The 13,348-nt window shown below is 41.3% G+C and overlaps 1 protein-coding gene across 2 annotated transcripts in view; it reads left to right on the forward strand.

Annotated features, from left to right (window-relative positions):
• grik4 (glutamate receptor, ionotropic, kainate 4) overlaps positions 1-9,123 on the forward strand; it is a 221,001-nt gene extending 211,878 nt beyond the window's left edge. For both annotated transcript variants that reach the window (XM_053320945.1, XM_053320946.1), the window contains 7 exons: positions 969-1,078; positions 2,065-2,238; positions 2,716-2,881; positions 3,834-4,059; positions 6,250-6,378; positions 6,542-6,660; positions 8,235-9,123. In XM_053320945.1, the coding sequence (XP_053176920.1) occupies positions 969-1,078; positions 2,065-2,238; positions 2,716-2,881; positions 3,834-4,059; positions 6,250-6,378; positions 6,542-6,660; positions 8,235-8,624 (1,314 nt within the window). In that variant the 3' untranslated portion in view covers positions 8,625-9,123. The remainder of the gene's footprint in view (positions 1-968; positions 1,079-2,064; positions 2,239-2,715; positions 2,882-3,833; positions 4,060-6,249; positions 6,379-6,541; positions 6,661-8,234) is intronic.
• Positions 9,124-13,348: the final 4,225 nt, after the last annotated feature.

The following is a 13,348-nucleotide window of genomic DNA, read 5'->3' on the forward strand; positions in this document are numbered from 1 at the left end:
CTACCACTGGTTACCAACCCAAACATATATGCAACAGCCCATAGTTTCTTCTGCACAGCTAGCCTTTCTGTCCAAGCCAAAGCTATTAATCACTTTCCCTTTTTTTCTGCCGACTGGGATACTGCGCGCTCTCAGTCATATAGGAAGTCAACTATAGGTCACAGAAATGAATTTCTGTTTAATGTAGCTGTAATGGTTTAGTTGATTATTTGACCTTCCTCTCTCTATTCCAAGCTTGTGGCAAGCACAAATGGTGACTATTGTCTTTATCTCTGTTAATCATTTTGACCTCTAATTGTCCTTCATGATATGATTTATCTAGTGTAATTTGGTGTAAAACCATACTATATATATCTATTTACAGGCAATAGTTCTCAATTGATGTTATTTCTCTTTTTTTCAGTGCTTGAATCCAGGGAATAAAACCTCTTATCTGTGGTGTTGTATCAATATCCAGCTCTGTGACACTCTGTTGACAGTTCATGGGAGACTGAGTTTGTGCTTTCATACAATGTTGATCTGAATGTTTACATGCAAATGAGATTCATATAATTATAGTGCTATCAGTTTGCGACAGGAAAATCTGTGCTTATCACATCAAAATCCCATTATTTACTGTCCCAGTCACCTTTATTATCTTTCCCAAATTACACAGGCGGCAGTAAATGTTGGTTAACGCAGACCAAACTAGGCCTGGGGCAAAGGAATCAACACGGAAATTCAACAACAATTCTTTTTAATTAATCTTGGCACTGACTATTTTGAGGTGACGCTAGAAAATCAGATGTTTTCTCACTTGCTAATTAGTTCTTCACCTTTACGAGTACGTATTTAACCTCTCACCTCTCCTTCAACAGAAGCTCTTGTTAGGTCGCCTTGGGTGATGTGAACATGGGATCAAATGTTTTCTTGGTCTGAGCAGGCTTTAATGATTTCAACTCTGTACTGTGTGTGTTTGTGTGTTCCAGGGACGGAGGCCGGGCTACTTTTCCTTCCTGGATCCCTTCTCCCCTGGTGTATGGCTCTTCATGCTTCTGGCCTACTTGGCAGTCAGCTGCGTCCTCTTTCTGGTGGCCAGGTAGAGAGCTCAGCAGTAAAATACACTTTTTAGAGTGAGAGAAATTAATTTAGAGACAGTTGAAGGGGTAGAGAACACAGTAAAACACAAAATAGTGTATTGGTGGGGGGCTGGGGGGGTTCAGAGGAGGAAACAGGTACCTGTTTTCTATTCTCTTCAGTCTCTCTAGTTGATCTTTCCCATTTCCCATCATAGTGAAAAAGATGTTCTCCTCCCAATGGTGGGTCTCCAGCATCACAGTGACACCTGCTGGCCAAACTGGCATAATTGCTGTTCAAATCACTACTGCTTATACAACAAGAAGCATTTTCACATCACACTGTAAATTGTGAAGAAACTTAATCAAAAATGCAAATTATACATTTTATGTAACACCTGCTGGAATCAAATGAACAAGGTATTACATTTCTAAAATCTAAGCTCTGTATTACATTACTGCTATATGAACTACATCTATAAAAGTTGAGTGATAAGATTTTGCTATTGTTTGATAAAAAAACAATATTCCTTCTGCAATCTAAGTGAGTAGTGTGTTCAATTTCTTTATCTCCTGCCACATTAAACTGTTTTGTTCATTTTGGCAGGTCATAAGAAATATACACCGTAGTTTTAAGCCAGAGACATCACTTCTTTCTCAATCCAGCACATAACATAGTTGTCACATAACTTTTGCTTATTGCGGCAGAATTTGAACACACAACTCACACTTCCTCACTCCCAATGTTAGTAGACGGCACATGGGGAATGGAAAGCAGGTTGGTACACTCTCTAGAGAGCCCAGAAAGGTGACTTTGTGTTCAGTTAACTATTAGAGTTGTTTTGTTCCTCGTCTTTCACTCCCTTTCTTTCTACCTTTCGTTCGCTATCTGTCTCTGGAGTTTTGCTCTCATCAGAGTACCTTATCTGACTTTCATTCCCACTCCTGTTGGATGTACCCCTACTCTTATACCCTCTGTTGTCTAACCCCATTGTCTCATTCTCCTCAGACTGACACCGTATGAGTGGTACAACCCCCACCCGTGTTTAAAAGGACGCTGTAACCTGCTGATCAACCAGTACTCACTTGGAAATAGTTTCTGGTTTCCTGTTGGAGGCTTCATGCAGCAAGGATCCACAATTGCTCCCAGAGCTCTGTCAACACGTTGTGTCAGCGGAGTGTGGTTAGTATTACCTCCAGAGACACACAGTGCTCTCTAGCAAACACACATGCACACACCCATTTGACTCAACTTTAATTGCTCCATCATGGCGTTTCATCTATGATCTGCTTTCAGTGGTATTTTTGGATCCTGTGATTCATCTTTTCATTTATTCATCTGGTTCAACATGAGAACATGGTGAAATGTGTGCATGTGCGTATGTGAGACATTGTCTGTGTATGTCTATGCCTTTATTCTCTACAGCATGAAGTTTACTTTCTCCCATCCAAACTAAGCCGTGTCACCTTCCTTATGCTCACCCACCCATTCATCCATCCACCCCGTCATCCACAGAAAGTCCTGCAGTAGCTTCTCCTTTCAGGTGTGCAGTTATTTTAATCCTCCTACACTTCTACAGCCACACAATCTATCTTCAAACACCTCCCGGTACATTTACATACTTTTGTAGGTGAATACATATGTTCTTGTCCTCCACAGGTGGGCTTTTACATTAATCATCATCTCATCCTACACCGCCAACCTGGCTGCCTTCCTAACAGTTCAGAGGATGGAGGTGCCAATAGAGTCAGTAGATGACCTGGCAGATCAGACGGCAATAGAGTACGGCACCATGCATGGAGGATCCACAATGACCTTTTTCCAGGTCAGAGGTTATACACATCATTGCATATGGTAGATTGTTTATACTCTTCAATCAAAGGTACACTCTCTCACTCACCTTAGAGCCCTCTGATCGATGGGCCACCAGTGATGTTATCCTCCTCATCACCTTCCTGTCCTTTCTGTGTTCCTCCTCTAACCACAGGTTTTATCTGCTTCCTGTCTGTTCTTTGCCACAACCATTCAATATCATCCTCCTCAGGGAGATGGGGACTGTCCTAGTCCCTAAGAGAGGCACACACTATTCTCTTTCATCCTCTTGTGATTTGACCTTAGAGAGAGAGTGAGTGAGTGAGTGAGTGAGAGAGAGAGAGAGAGAGAGAGAGAGAGAGAGAGAGAGAGAGAGAGAGAGAGAGAGAGAGAGAGAGAGAGAGAGAGAGAGAGAGAGAGAGAGAGAGAGAGAGAGAGAGAGAGAGAGAGAGAGAGAGAGAGAGAGAGAGAGAGAGAGAGAGAGAGAGAGAGAGAGAGAGAGAGAGAGAGAGAAGAAAGTGAAAAAATGTGAGAAACATAGAGAGTGTATTGCATGGCAGAGAGGCAGTGAGGGATGATGAGGAAGGAAAGAGAGATTTTAGCCTTGTCTGCCTTGACACTTTAACATCCACTGGACCTTGAGTAATGTCAGGGTAGGCAGGCCAAGAGAAAGTAAAGGACAGGTGTGGATGTTCTGTGAAAATTCTGTTCTGGACTCTCAAGGCTTCTCAAATGTAAAAAACTGTGCAAAAGAAAAGAAGATTCTAATTTAACTGCAGCACAACTTCCACAGAATCAGAGAGTTTAAATAAATCCATCAGTGAAGACAATTCAAATTAAGACTATATTAATATCTTCTCATTTAAGAGTGGAAACTATGTATCTGTGACTTCTAGACTTTTACTGTCTCTCACATCAGACTGTGTCTGTTTCTCCCAATTACATCTTGTCTTGCTGTTCTGCAGAACTCTCGCTACCAGACCTACCAGCGCATGTGGAACTTCATGCACTCAAAGCAGCCCAGTGTGTTTGTGAAAAGCACGGAGGAGGGGATCGCCCGTGTCCTCAACTCAAATTATGCCTACTTGCTGGAGAGCACCATGAACGAGTACTACCGGCAGAGGAACTGCAACCTGACACAGATCGGAGGACTGCTGGACACCAAGGGCTATGGCATTGGCATGCCACTGGGTGAGTGGAGAATGATGCATGTAGAGTCGGGAAAGGAAAGGCAGAAGTATTATAATTAAGGGAAAGGGAAAAAGTGGCTTAAAACCCCTGAAAACATGGCTCTCTAAACATTAAATATAACAGTCAAAGTTTAAAGCAGCTATAATTGACATTTTTAATACTAACTATCAAATGACAAAATGTAATGTTAAAGTCATAGTACAGAACCTGCAGATAGTTATAGTGAGTTACAGTGAATCAGCACATTGTTTAGCTTTCCAGCTGCAACTTTACTATTTTGGTTCACCATCATCGCCTTCACAGCAGTGTTTTCAGCTGCAGCAGGCACCTTTTTTTACAGAGAAAAATCTCTAAAAACCCACTGTACACAGCCTGCTCAGTACCAAACAACAAAAATACACAGTTAATGACTAGCTAATTAACATCAGATCAACAGAAAATTCATTATAATTTAAATGATATAGAATGATATAGAATTAACAATCAATCATTTTGAGTTACAACCAGTGGCATGCACAGACGTTCTGGCTACCAAGAGGGCACCTTAGCACACGTTTTGGCTCTCAAGAGGGCACCTTAGCATGCGTTCTGGCTACCAAGAGGGCACCTTAGCACACATTTTGGCTCCCAAGAGGGCACCTTAGCATGCGTTCTGGCTACCAAGAGGGCACCTTAGCACACGTTTTGGCTCCCAAGAGGGTACCTCATCACGCGTTCTGGCTCCCAAGAGGGCACTTTAGTGTGCATTTTTCAACAATTGGGCCACGATGAGGGGGCGACCCCTTGTGCACACCACTGGTTAGAACTAAACTTCTCTTGTTTCAATCAATTATGAAAATACTTGGTAGTGGTATGATAGTGATACTTCGCCAAATCAACTGAAAAGATGATGATATGACAGTGTTGTGTTCACACCTTGTTTCATCTGCCTCTAAGTGGCCAAAAGAATTGAAGGAAAAAAACATCCACAGCTAATCTGCTTCAACAGGATTGTGAGGTTCTGTGTCAGTCAGATTTGATTGACAGTAACCAGGTATGATGGTTGCAGTTGTAATATGATTAAAACTGTAATCACATTTGATTCAAATTTGCTAAATCCTGATTGATGCATGGAAGTGGAAGCATGTAATTCATGCACCTCAAATCAGAAAAAGGAGCACAGATAATCCAGAATCCATAATCCAGAAAATATCTCATGAAATGACCTAAATTTTTCAAACATTGGCGAAAAATTGTGTGTTCATGTAGGATCCCGTAACTCATAGTGAGAAGTTGAGAATATATCTTTAGGAGGCATTTAATAGTCGACTCACACAGGTTGGAGACCTGATGGATATCAGCAGGAGAACACAGACGGAGGAGTAGAGAAGGAGAGGGCAACAAAAGTTCAGTGTGAAATGAAGGCACCAGAGGACAAAAGCTGATGGTTTTGCTTAAATATATTGTACAATTCATGTTGAAACTCAGGAGGGGGAATGAAGACCAGGAGTATTAGTTGGGGGATACACCATAAACGACACATTAAAGAGTTAAATTGAAAATTAAAGCCGGAGCAAAGCCAAACCATTAGCTGCTATCATAGTGGAAAATGATGCAAAAAGTGAGAAACTGAAACAGAGACTTACTGCCAGACTTTAATAGAGCGGCTGTCTCCATGCTGTGATGTGAGATGGGAGGGCGAGAGAAAGGGAATTTGAAATATTGTTCCTGTTGAATGTGGAACTGTTGCTGTACGTCTCAGTCGCTGCTCTGAGAATATAAACACGAGGTTTACTTACACTTTGATCTCAGGTTGAGTCAAACTACAGACGGTGGAGAAAAAACACACCTTAAAGTAAACAAGATTAATTTCAATTCCTTTGATGTATAAAGGATAGATAAACCCACTCTTTAGCGAATGATGTTCCATACCACATACTGCGTTGTAGATTCACACTGTCCATTAAATTTGCATAAAATGTAAATTCTTTGACTCTGGCATATGAGACAACACACATCATACACTACAGTGAGCGGGTCATTATTGCGAAATGAACCACCCTGAAGCGGCATTATGAAAAATGTCACAAAATGAACATGTTGCCAGTGTGGTTTTGTCAGAAGGTACAGTTTCAGTTTTAAAGCAGAAGGCAGGCTGAAATAATGTATTTTACACTGTACAGTTGAGTTCTGCCCCTTTCTTCCCTCCAGGGTCTGTGTACCGTGATGAGTTTGACCTGGCCATCCTCAAACTGCAGGAGGACAATCGTTTGGAGATCCTCAAGAGGAAGTGGTGGGATGGTGGCAAGTGTCCAAAGGAGGAGGACCACCGTGCCAAAGGTCTGTCCGGGTTAATCCACATCCGCGTTTTTCTTCAGCACTACTTCAGCTTGTCCACGCTTCAGCTTTTCACAACACATTGTCCATTTTCATTTCTTGGCTTCCTTCTTTTTACTCTATGAATCCGTCTTCTCACATTCTTTCTCTGTTCTGTTGTCTCCAGGTCTGGGTATGGAGAACATTGGCGGTATCTTCGTGGTGCTGGTGTGCGGCCTCCTGGTGGCTATCTTCATGGCAGTGCTGGAGTTTGTGTGGATGTTGAGGCAGACGCCAGGAACTGAGGTGAGAGAGGGCTATCTAACCTGCATCTGCTTTGTCTCCCTCTCCCCTCCCTGGCACCCTCCCCCTCGTGGTGCTGCTAGGCTACCCCACAGTGTGCAGCTTTGACAGGAAAAGATGTCTTCCTCTGGGTTTCACTTGACACTCAGCCTTCCACCATCCAGCCTATGAGTCATAATCAGCACAAAACCAAAGATATACCTCACTTACAGTATACCTCACACAGAGAACATGCATATATGGATTATTTTCTATTTATAGTGGTAGATTCATAAATATATATTGCATAGAATATCCTACATAACATATAATATTGAATGTAGCTAGATCTTCTTGGTGAATAAATGCTTGCAAGGTGCTGGCTGACAGCCTACTCATAGAATAGCTGTTATTGTTTTATCCTAGCCTTAATCTAAGCATATTTTCACTCAAAAGATTGCCTTGCATTGTGTGCACATCTTCGCTCAGTCAAATTGACAGACCAGAAGACATTCTCTCCATCAGAGGGTGAAGGTTGGACAGTAATGGGCTAGTTAAGGCCGTCTGACCCATTTTCTTTGTACTTCAGTTAATAATCGACTGCCAATAGAAATAGTAAAGAAAAGTACGAGGCAGCAACTGTATTTGCTAAAATATACAGTATTTTTTGCTGCAAGAATTGCATCAATAATAAATCTGAATTTTATGACTGCAGCTTCATCTAGGATGAATATGAGCGGTTTTGTGAATTTTGTCACAGAACTCCTGCTGTTGGAGAGGTCTTTTCGCCACATTAAAGGCCAGTTCAAATTCACAGATAATGATCACTTCTGTCGGTGAAGTAGTTCTGCTGTGCTATTCTTGAGGCGGGGACTCCTTCAGTGAAAGTGACCTCATAATACACTGGAGAAAGATGTGCATGCAGTGTTATTTCTGATGTGATTCCTTTCAAACATACTTGATAATTGTCTTATCGAATGGACTCCACACTGTGATTTTAACTCAATAAACATTCAGTATGTGAAAGTCAAAAACCAACTCATGTCATTTCTTCTTTTTGACCAGCATAGATTAATGTTTTACTCGGACTTGTAAACCGTGTGTGTGTGTGTGTGTGTGTGTGTGTGTGTGTGTGTGTGTGTGTGTGGTTTTATGATTGTGTGCATCTGTATAGTTGTTATTTTGCTCTTGTGCAGCATGTAGAGATTGATAATTCCCCTTTTTGTCTTGCACTTGAGCTGCAGTATACTTTAATGTCTGTTACTGTAATTATTTCAGTTGACATACTGTAGATACCCAGTGAAACGCTCCTTCATCAGTCCAAAAGATCATATTTTTATGTTACTTGTCTGAGTGTCTAAAAAGTAAGTTTCATGATGTACTCTTTGTGTTGTCTTTTTTACAGTTTTCAATCTCTGTTGTTCCCACTATTCTGAACATAAAGATAACCATGAAATGTATATGTTATGTGTCTGTGATGTCTATCAGTCTGTACTGATTAAGTCAGTCAGTCAGTGAGTGTTCTTGCCTCTCTCCCTCTCTCTCCCTCTCATATCCCCCTCTACCCTATCTTTTTCTCCTTGTGTGTGTGTTTGCAGCAGTCAGTGTGTGAGGAGATGCTACGGGAGCTCCAGGGGATCGTCCTGTGTCGCGACAGCCTGCAGGTGAGGCGCAGGCGATCAGCCTCAATACTGCGACCGCGGCCCCTACCCTTGGAGGAGCGTCGGGCTCGAGCTGCCGCAGCCAGCCTCAGCAACGGCAAGCTGTGCGGGGGCACCGGACTGCCTGAACCTCTTTCCCACAGACTGGCACAGGAAGCTGCGCTGGTTGCAAGGGGTTGCAGCCACATCCGCATTTGCCCTGAATGCAGACGCTTCCAGGGACTGAGGATGCGCCCTGCAGGGGCCACGGGGGCCCTCCCTTCTCCCACACACAGTGAGGAGAGCATAGAGTGGGACAAGACCACAAATAGTAGTGAACCTGAATAACGCCCAGTGATTCCAACAGGGCTGACTTTCCCAGCAGCCACCTCTCTACTTTCCAGGGATCAGAGGTCATGTGGTATTTTGATTCAGCCACTCGGAGCTTGATCATCAAGGGCAGGACAATGCTGTGGACTCTCTTGTGCCATAGAAAGTTTTGGAATCTCCTTGGGTGAATTTTTTCCTTGGTCATTGGAAAAACTGATGAGTCTGTCTCGTTGTGGTCTGTCCCTGTTGGCCCTCTGTACTGTGTAAAACAGGACGGACAAAAACAGCTACGGGGCATTTGTACTATGCAGTATTTTCAGTCATTTATCATTGTGCTGTTTCTTTTTCTTTTCTTTTTAAATTATTTCTATCCTCTGTTGGATTATCGGTACTGAATATTGTTATTCTATTGTTCTTGGGGGGAAAAAAACTTTAAACAAGTTCCTTTTTTTAATCTGACAATTAACTGTATGAGCGTATATTGCCTCTGAAGAGCTGCAAAGATGAACAGACTAATGCAAGGTCATCCCTCAGATCCCTTTTTTTGAAAGTGCCAAAAACCATAAGTATTATCTTGTGGCTGAAGAAAGCACCACAGCCTTGAGAAGACAACAAAAATCATCTGAACCTGGGAAAGAAACCAAGACATACAGACACACAGACTTCTTTTATAGTAGTGATATTCTATTAAAAAAATGTTTTAACTGTTGGTATCTCTGAAAGACAGCGATGCATGTCCAGAGGCGTTGGCAGATGCTCAATGATTGATTGCTAAGGAGGTTGACGATTTTCCTGTTTTGAATACCTGCTTTATAACATGATGGCTACACACACACACACACACACACACACACACACACACACACATACACGGACACATTCACAGTCCATTTATTTCCTTCCTCCTCTGTGTCGTGACATCTCTTTCTCCTCCATATGTCCGACATCTTTGACATCATGACATATTGTATTTATCACTTGTCTACTTTATGACCTCTCACTTTTAAATGTATACACAGTCTCCTCTACAGTATCAGGAGCTGCACTTTCTCCGCCTGTTCAAGAATGATTTCAGGTTTCATAAGGTCAAGCCTGTGTATAAATGAAACACAGCATATATCAAACGCAACCAAGAACACACAAAGTCCTCTCATAAAGCAAAAGGCTTTTTTTTTTTTAATATATCAGCAGTTGACTTGAGTTCTTTTAAATGTCAAGGCAGTTAAAGTTTTATTGAATGTGATGTTTTACACACTGCTAGAGGAGTATTTCAGTTCAGATCGGGCCAGATGTTCTCTGACATTTTCATACATTTACTTTTGCAAAAACCCAAAGTTAGAATATGTTAATCAGCCATTTAAGAGACCGCCGCACACGGATAAAAAAACATAACAGAAAGTAGATTCAATCAACTGTGTGTCAGTTCAGTTTTAGTGATTAACTGAAGGAAGTTGAGTCAGATGAGCGAGGTCAAACTGAAATGATTAGGCCAAAAGATCTGATCATGTATAATTAATTCAGTTTCCTTGTGTTAAAGGGAAAAAAATAGTTCTCTTTATTTTTCCTTTTCATATCAATCATACCTCCAGAAGAAAACACTGAGGACAAACTACCAGCAACAGGATTCTTAGGAGCCAATTACTTTTTGCATAGACTGTGACATGTGACATAGTATTTTCCCACCGAACCGACTGTGTTAAGGTGTTACTGTATGATAGCCTGACTGCCTCAGTGGCCAATCACCTGTCTCCACTGCTTCTTGCTTATCTCTGATGTATACATCATTTTAAATCTGCCCATCAAGTTCTGTCAATCACCATTGCTCATAACGAAGCCAGCAATTTAACACAAGCTTGAAGGCACCGCCACTGCGTTTCTCTTGTACTTATTAGCCACATTCACTTTCTATCTTTGCCATTTTTTTCACCTCTGGGTTGTCTTGGTTAAAACAAATTCTCTGCATAAGCTCTTTTAAAGTAGCAGTCTGAAAAAAGGGGTGAGTGTGCTGATCATTCACAGTGTTTAAATGTGTTTATGTTCATTTAGAATCATTATGATTACAATTTAACACGCTGATATGTGTTCACTTTGTTGTTAAATCATTCTGTCATTTGGTTTAATATTTCATATCCACAGACGTGGGATCACCCCCTATATTTTTCAAGCACCTGTTATTGCATCAGTGGTAACGATTGGTATGCTATTTCAGAAGCTGGTAAACATGACATACTGTTGTGGATTAATCATTTACAGACCTGTAGTGAACTGTGATATTAGCACAATTGTACTAATATAGACTTTTCAGTGAACAATGAGTGGAATCACAAATGAGTGCATATTCCATTGGAGGGTTTTTCCCTCTCTTTCAATGTCAAATCAATCGGTTGCTGAAAAGAATTTTCAGGACTTCAAAATGGTATTTCGACTCAGGTCTGCAGTGCGTCTCAACCCCCAGAAGACACACATCAGTGTTTTAAACACCACTGAATCTGCTTGATTCAGCACCCCATAGAAATCAATGGGAATGGCAGAGTTATCATTATTTTGTTAAAATCTGCTGAGCCGAGAGTGCCAATGCATCTAAACCTCAAGTAATTAACAATTATAGTCCCATAGAAAGTGTGTCAATATAGTTTGATCAACTTTAATGGTCCAAAGTGGGTTTTTTATTCCAGCAGTAACAATCGTTTGAAGTTGATTATGTTAATAGAACAGAGGATACAGACCTACATACGTTATATGTGGTTATTATGGTCATCTCATGCAGTTCAGACACACACAGTACATGTGTACATGCTCACAGATTGTGTGCAGAGCGGTAAATACAAACCTGTTCACATTTGATGTAAACTTTCTATATTTCTTTATAAAAAAAATAACCTGTTAAAGGGAAATTGCCAAACAAATAGCAAAAAAGACCCACATTTCATTACCAGTTTTATAAAAGAAGTTTTTATCCATTTGCTGAATGCCACTAAGAAACTCATGAGAGTAGGAAGCCTCCTGCTGCACCCGATGCTAACTTCTTAAACACTAAAAACATTTACAGGGGTGCTAAATCAAGCGTAGTTGGAATGAGATTGCCAATTACCTTGAAGGCATGAAGAGCAGTAGAGTAAGAATTAATACAAATCCCTCTGAAACACTGGGCAACCTTCGCTGGGAGACCACTGAGAGAAGATGGCAGGGTTTGGCTGCTATATTTTATATGCTTTATTTTCTTATGTTGACATTTTTATTCCATTATAAATACATTTCTTAAAACAACTTCCATTTCTTGGGGTTCTGGTTCTGTCTCTTCTTTACTCCGATAGGCCTACATTTGACCTTCTGAGCAGTTTACATCTGTCATGCTAAATAGACTGTGCACTTTGTTTTTCATGTTTTATTATTCGACTGGGGAAAAAATTCAGACAGTGCACCTGTTCTGTAGTGACGTATACACATGCAGAGAAGAAGAATGAGGATTTATGGATTTCTAGCTACAATTGTCGAACGAACCAGAAGGACCTGATGCATCTACCTCTCGTTTCTCTCCCGTGACTACATTAAAGTCTGCACACTCGTGAATCAGTTGAACAGCTGAGAATTTGTGTGGGTGCAAAATATTAACAGAGGCTAATGAGTTTAACAACTCACTCATGTGCTATGTAGCCTACGCATCCACTCACCCATAGTCCATCTATCACTGTGATTTTCAGTGGATATTTCTCTCTCAGGATTGTGACTGAGCACCACACCACACAACAGTCTGGATCTGATTTACAGTTTAATTCAGACTTCCTCTCTCTCTCTCTCTCTCTTTCCTCTCCTCTCCTCTCCTCTCCACTCTGAGTGCCTGTCACATTATCTTCCTGCTTGTAGCATCAGAGATGACAAGTTTTTCAGTGTGCCACCACCTGCATGTTACAGTGCATATCCACACACACATGCACGCACCCACATAACTCTTGCTAGAGTGACACGCACGCATAAACATCCGCTGCCACCTGCATGTCACTGCTGTGTCAAGTTTATTTCATCATGCTCATGCTTCTCCTTCTGCCTCTGGTGCTCCAGGTCCATAAATTAAGTGCATCCCTACCCACCACTGCCAAGCTGCTGTTTGGATTTATGGAGCCCATGATGAGCATTGAGTGCCTGTAGAGGTGTGTGAAAATCTACTCCACTCCTCAAGCTTACCCAGTTGTAGCACATAACATTACCAGTTTCCATGTGTTGATAGTTATTCTCCAAGGATTTATGAATTACTGGGGGTGGCGAGTAGGTTGAGCGGCATTTCGTCACATAAACATTTTTTTTAGCGCTGCATCCAGTTCAAGGCCCCCAAATAATCCTATTTAGAAACATATAGAATATTGTAAGTTTGAAAAATGGTCTGTAACTCTACATTCAGTATGATTTTACTGCTTTCAAATGGCAATTGTTACATCTGTTCATGTCATATCTACTGAGATTGCTTCCATTTGTCCAACAACTGCTTCCTTTACTCCGACAGCAGATTTCCAAAGGTTAACCGTGTGTATGTATATAGCCACTAACGAGCGTTGGGTCAAAGGGTACCAATTTAAAGACAGAGCGGTCAATCAGTGGAAGCTAACTAATACGTAGTGGACAGGTGCACATTTTTAAGTGAGAGCTTTCCTATTGATTTGTTGGCAATTCATTGGAAAAGGCTTGTTGTTGTTGTTTGTGTGCTCAAAGAAAAGGTATTCAGAGTGCAAGAATTCTCTTCAAGGTGA

The sequence above is a fragment of the Scomber japonicus genome, chromosome 6 (genome assembly GCF_027409825.1).
Source record: "Scomber japonicus isolate fScoJap1 chromosome 6, fScoJap1.pri, whole genome shotgun sequence".
NCBI lineage: Eukaryota > Metazoa > Chordata > Actinopteri > Scombriformes > Scombridae > Scomber > Scomber japonicus.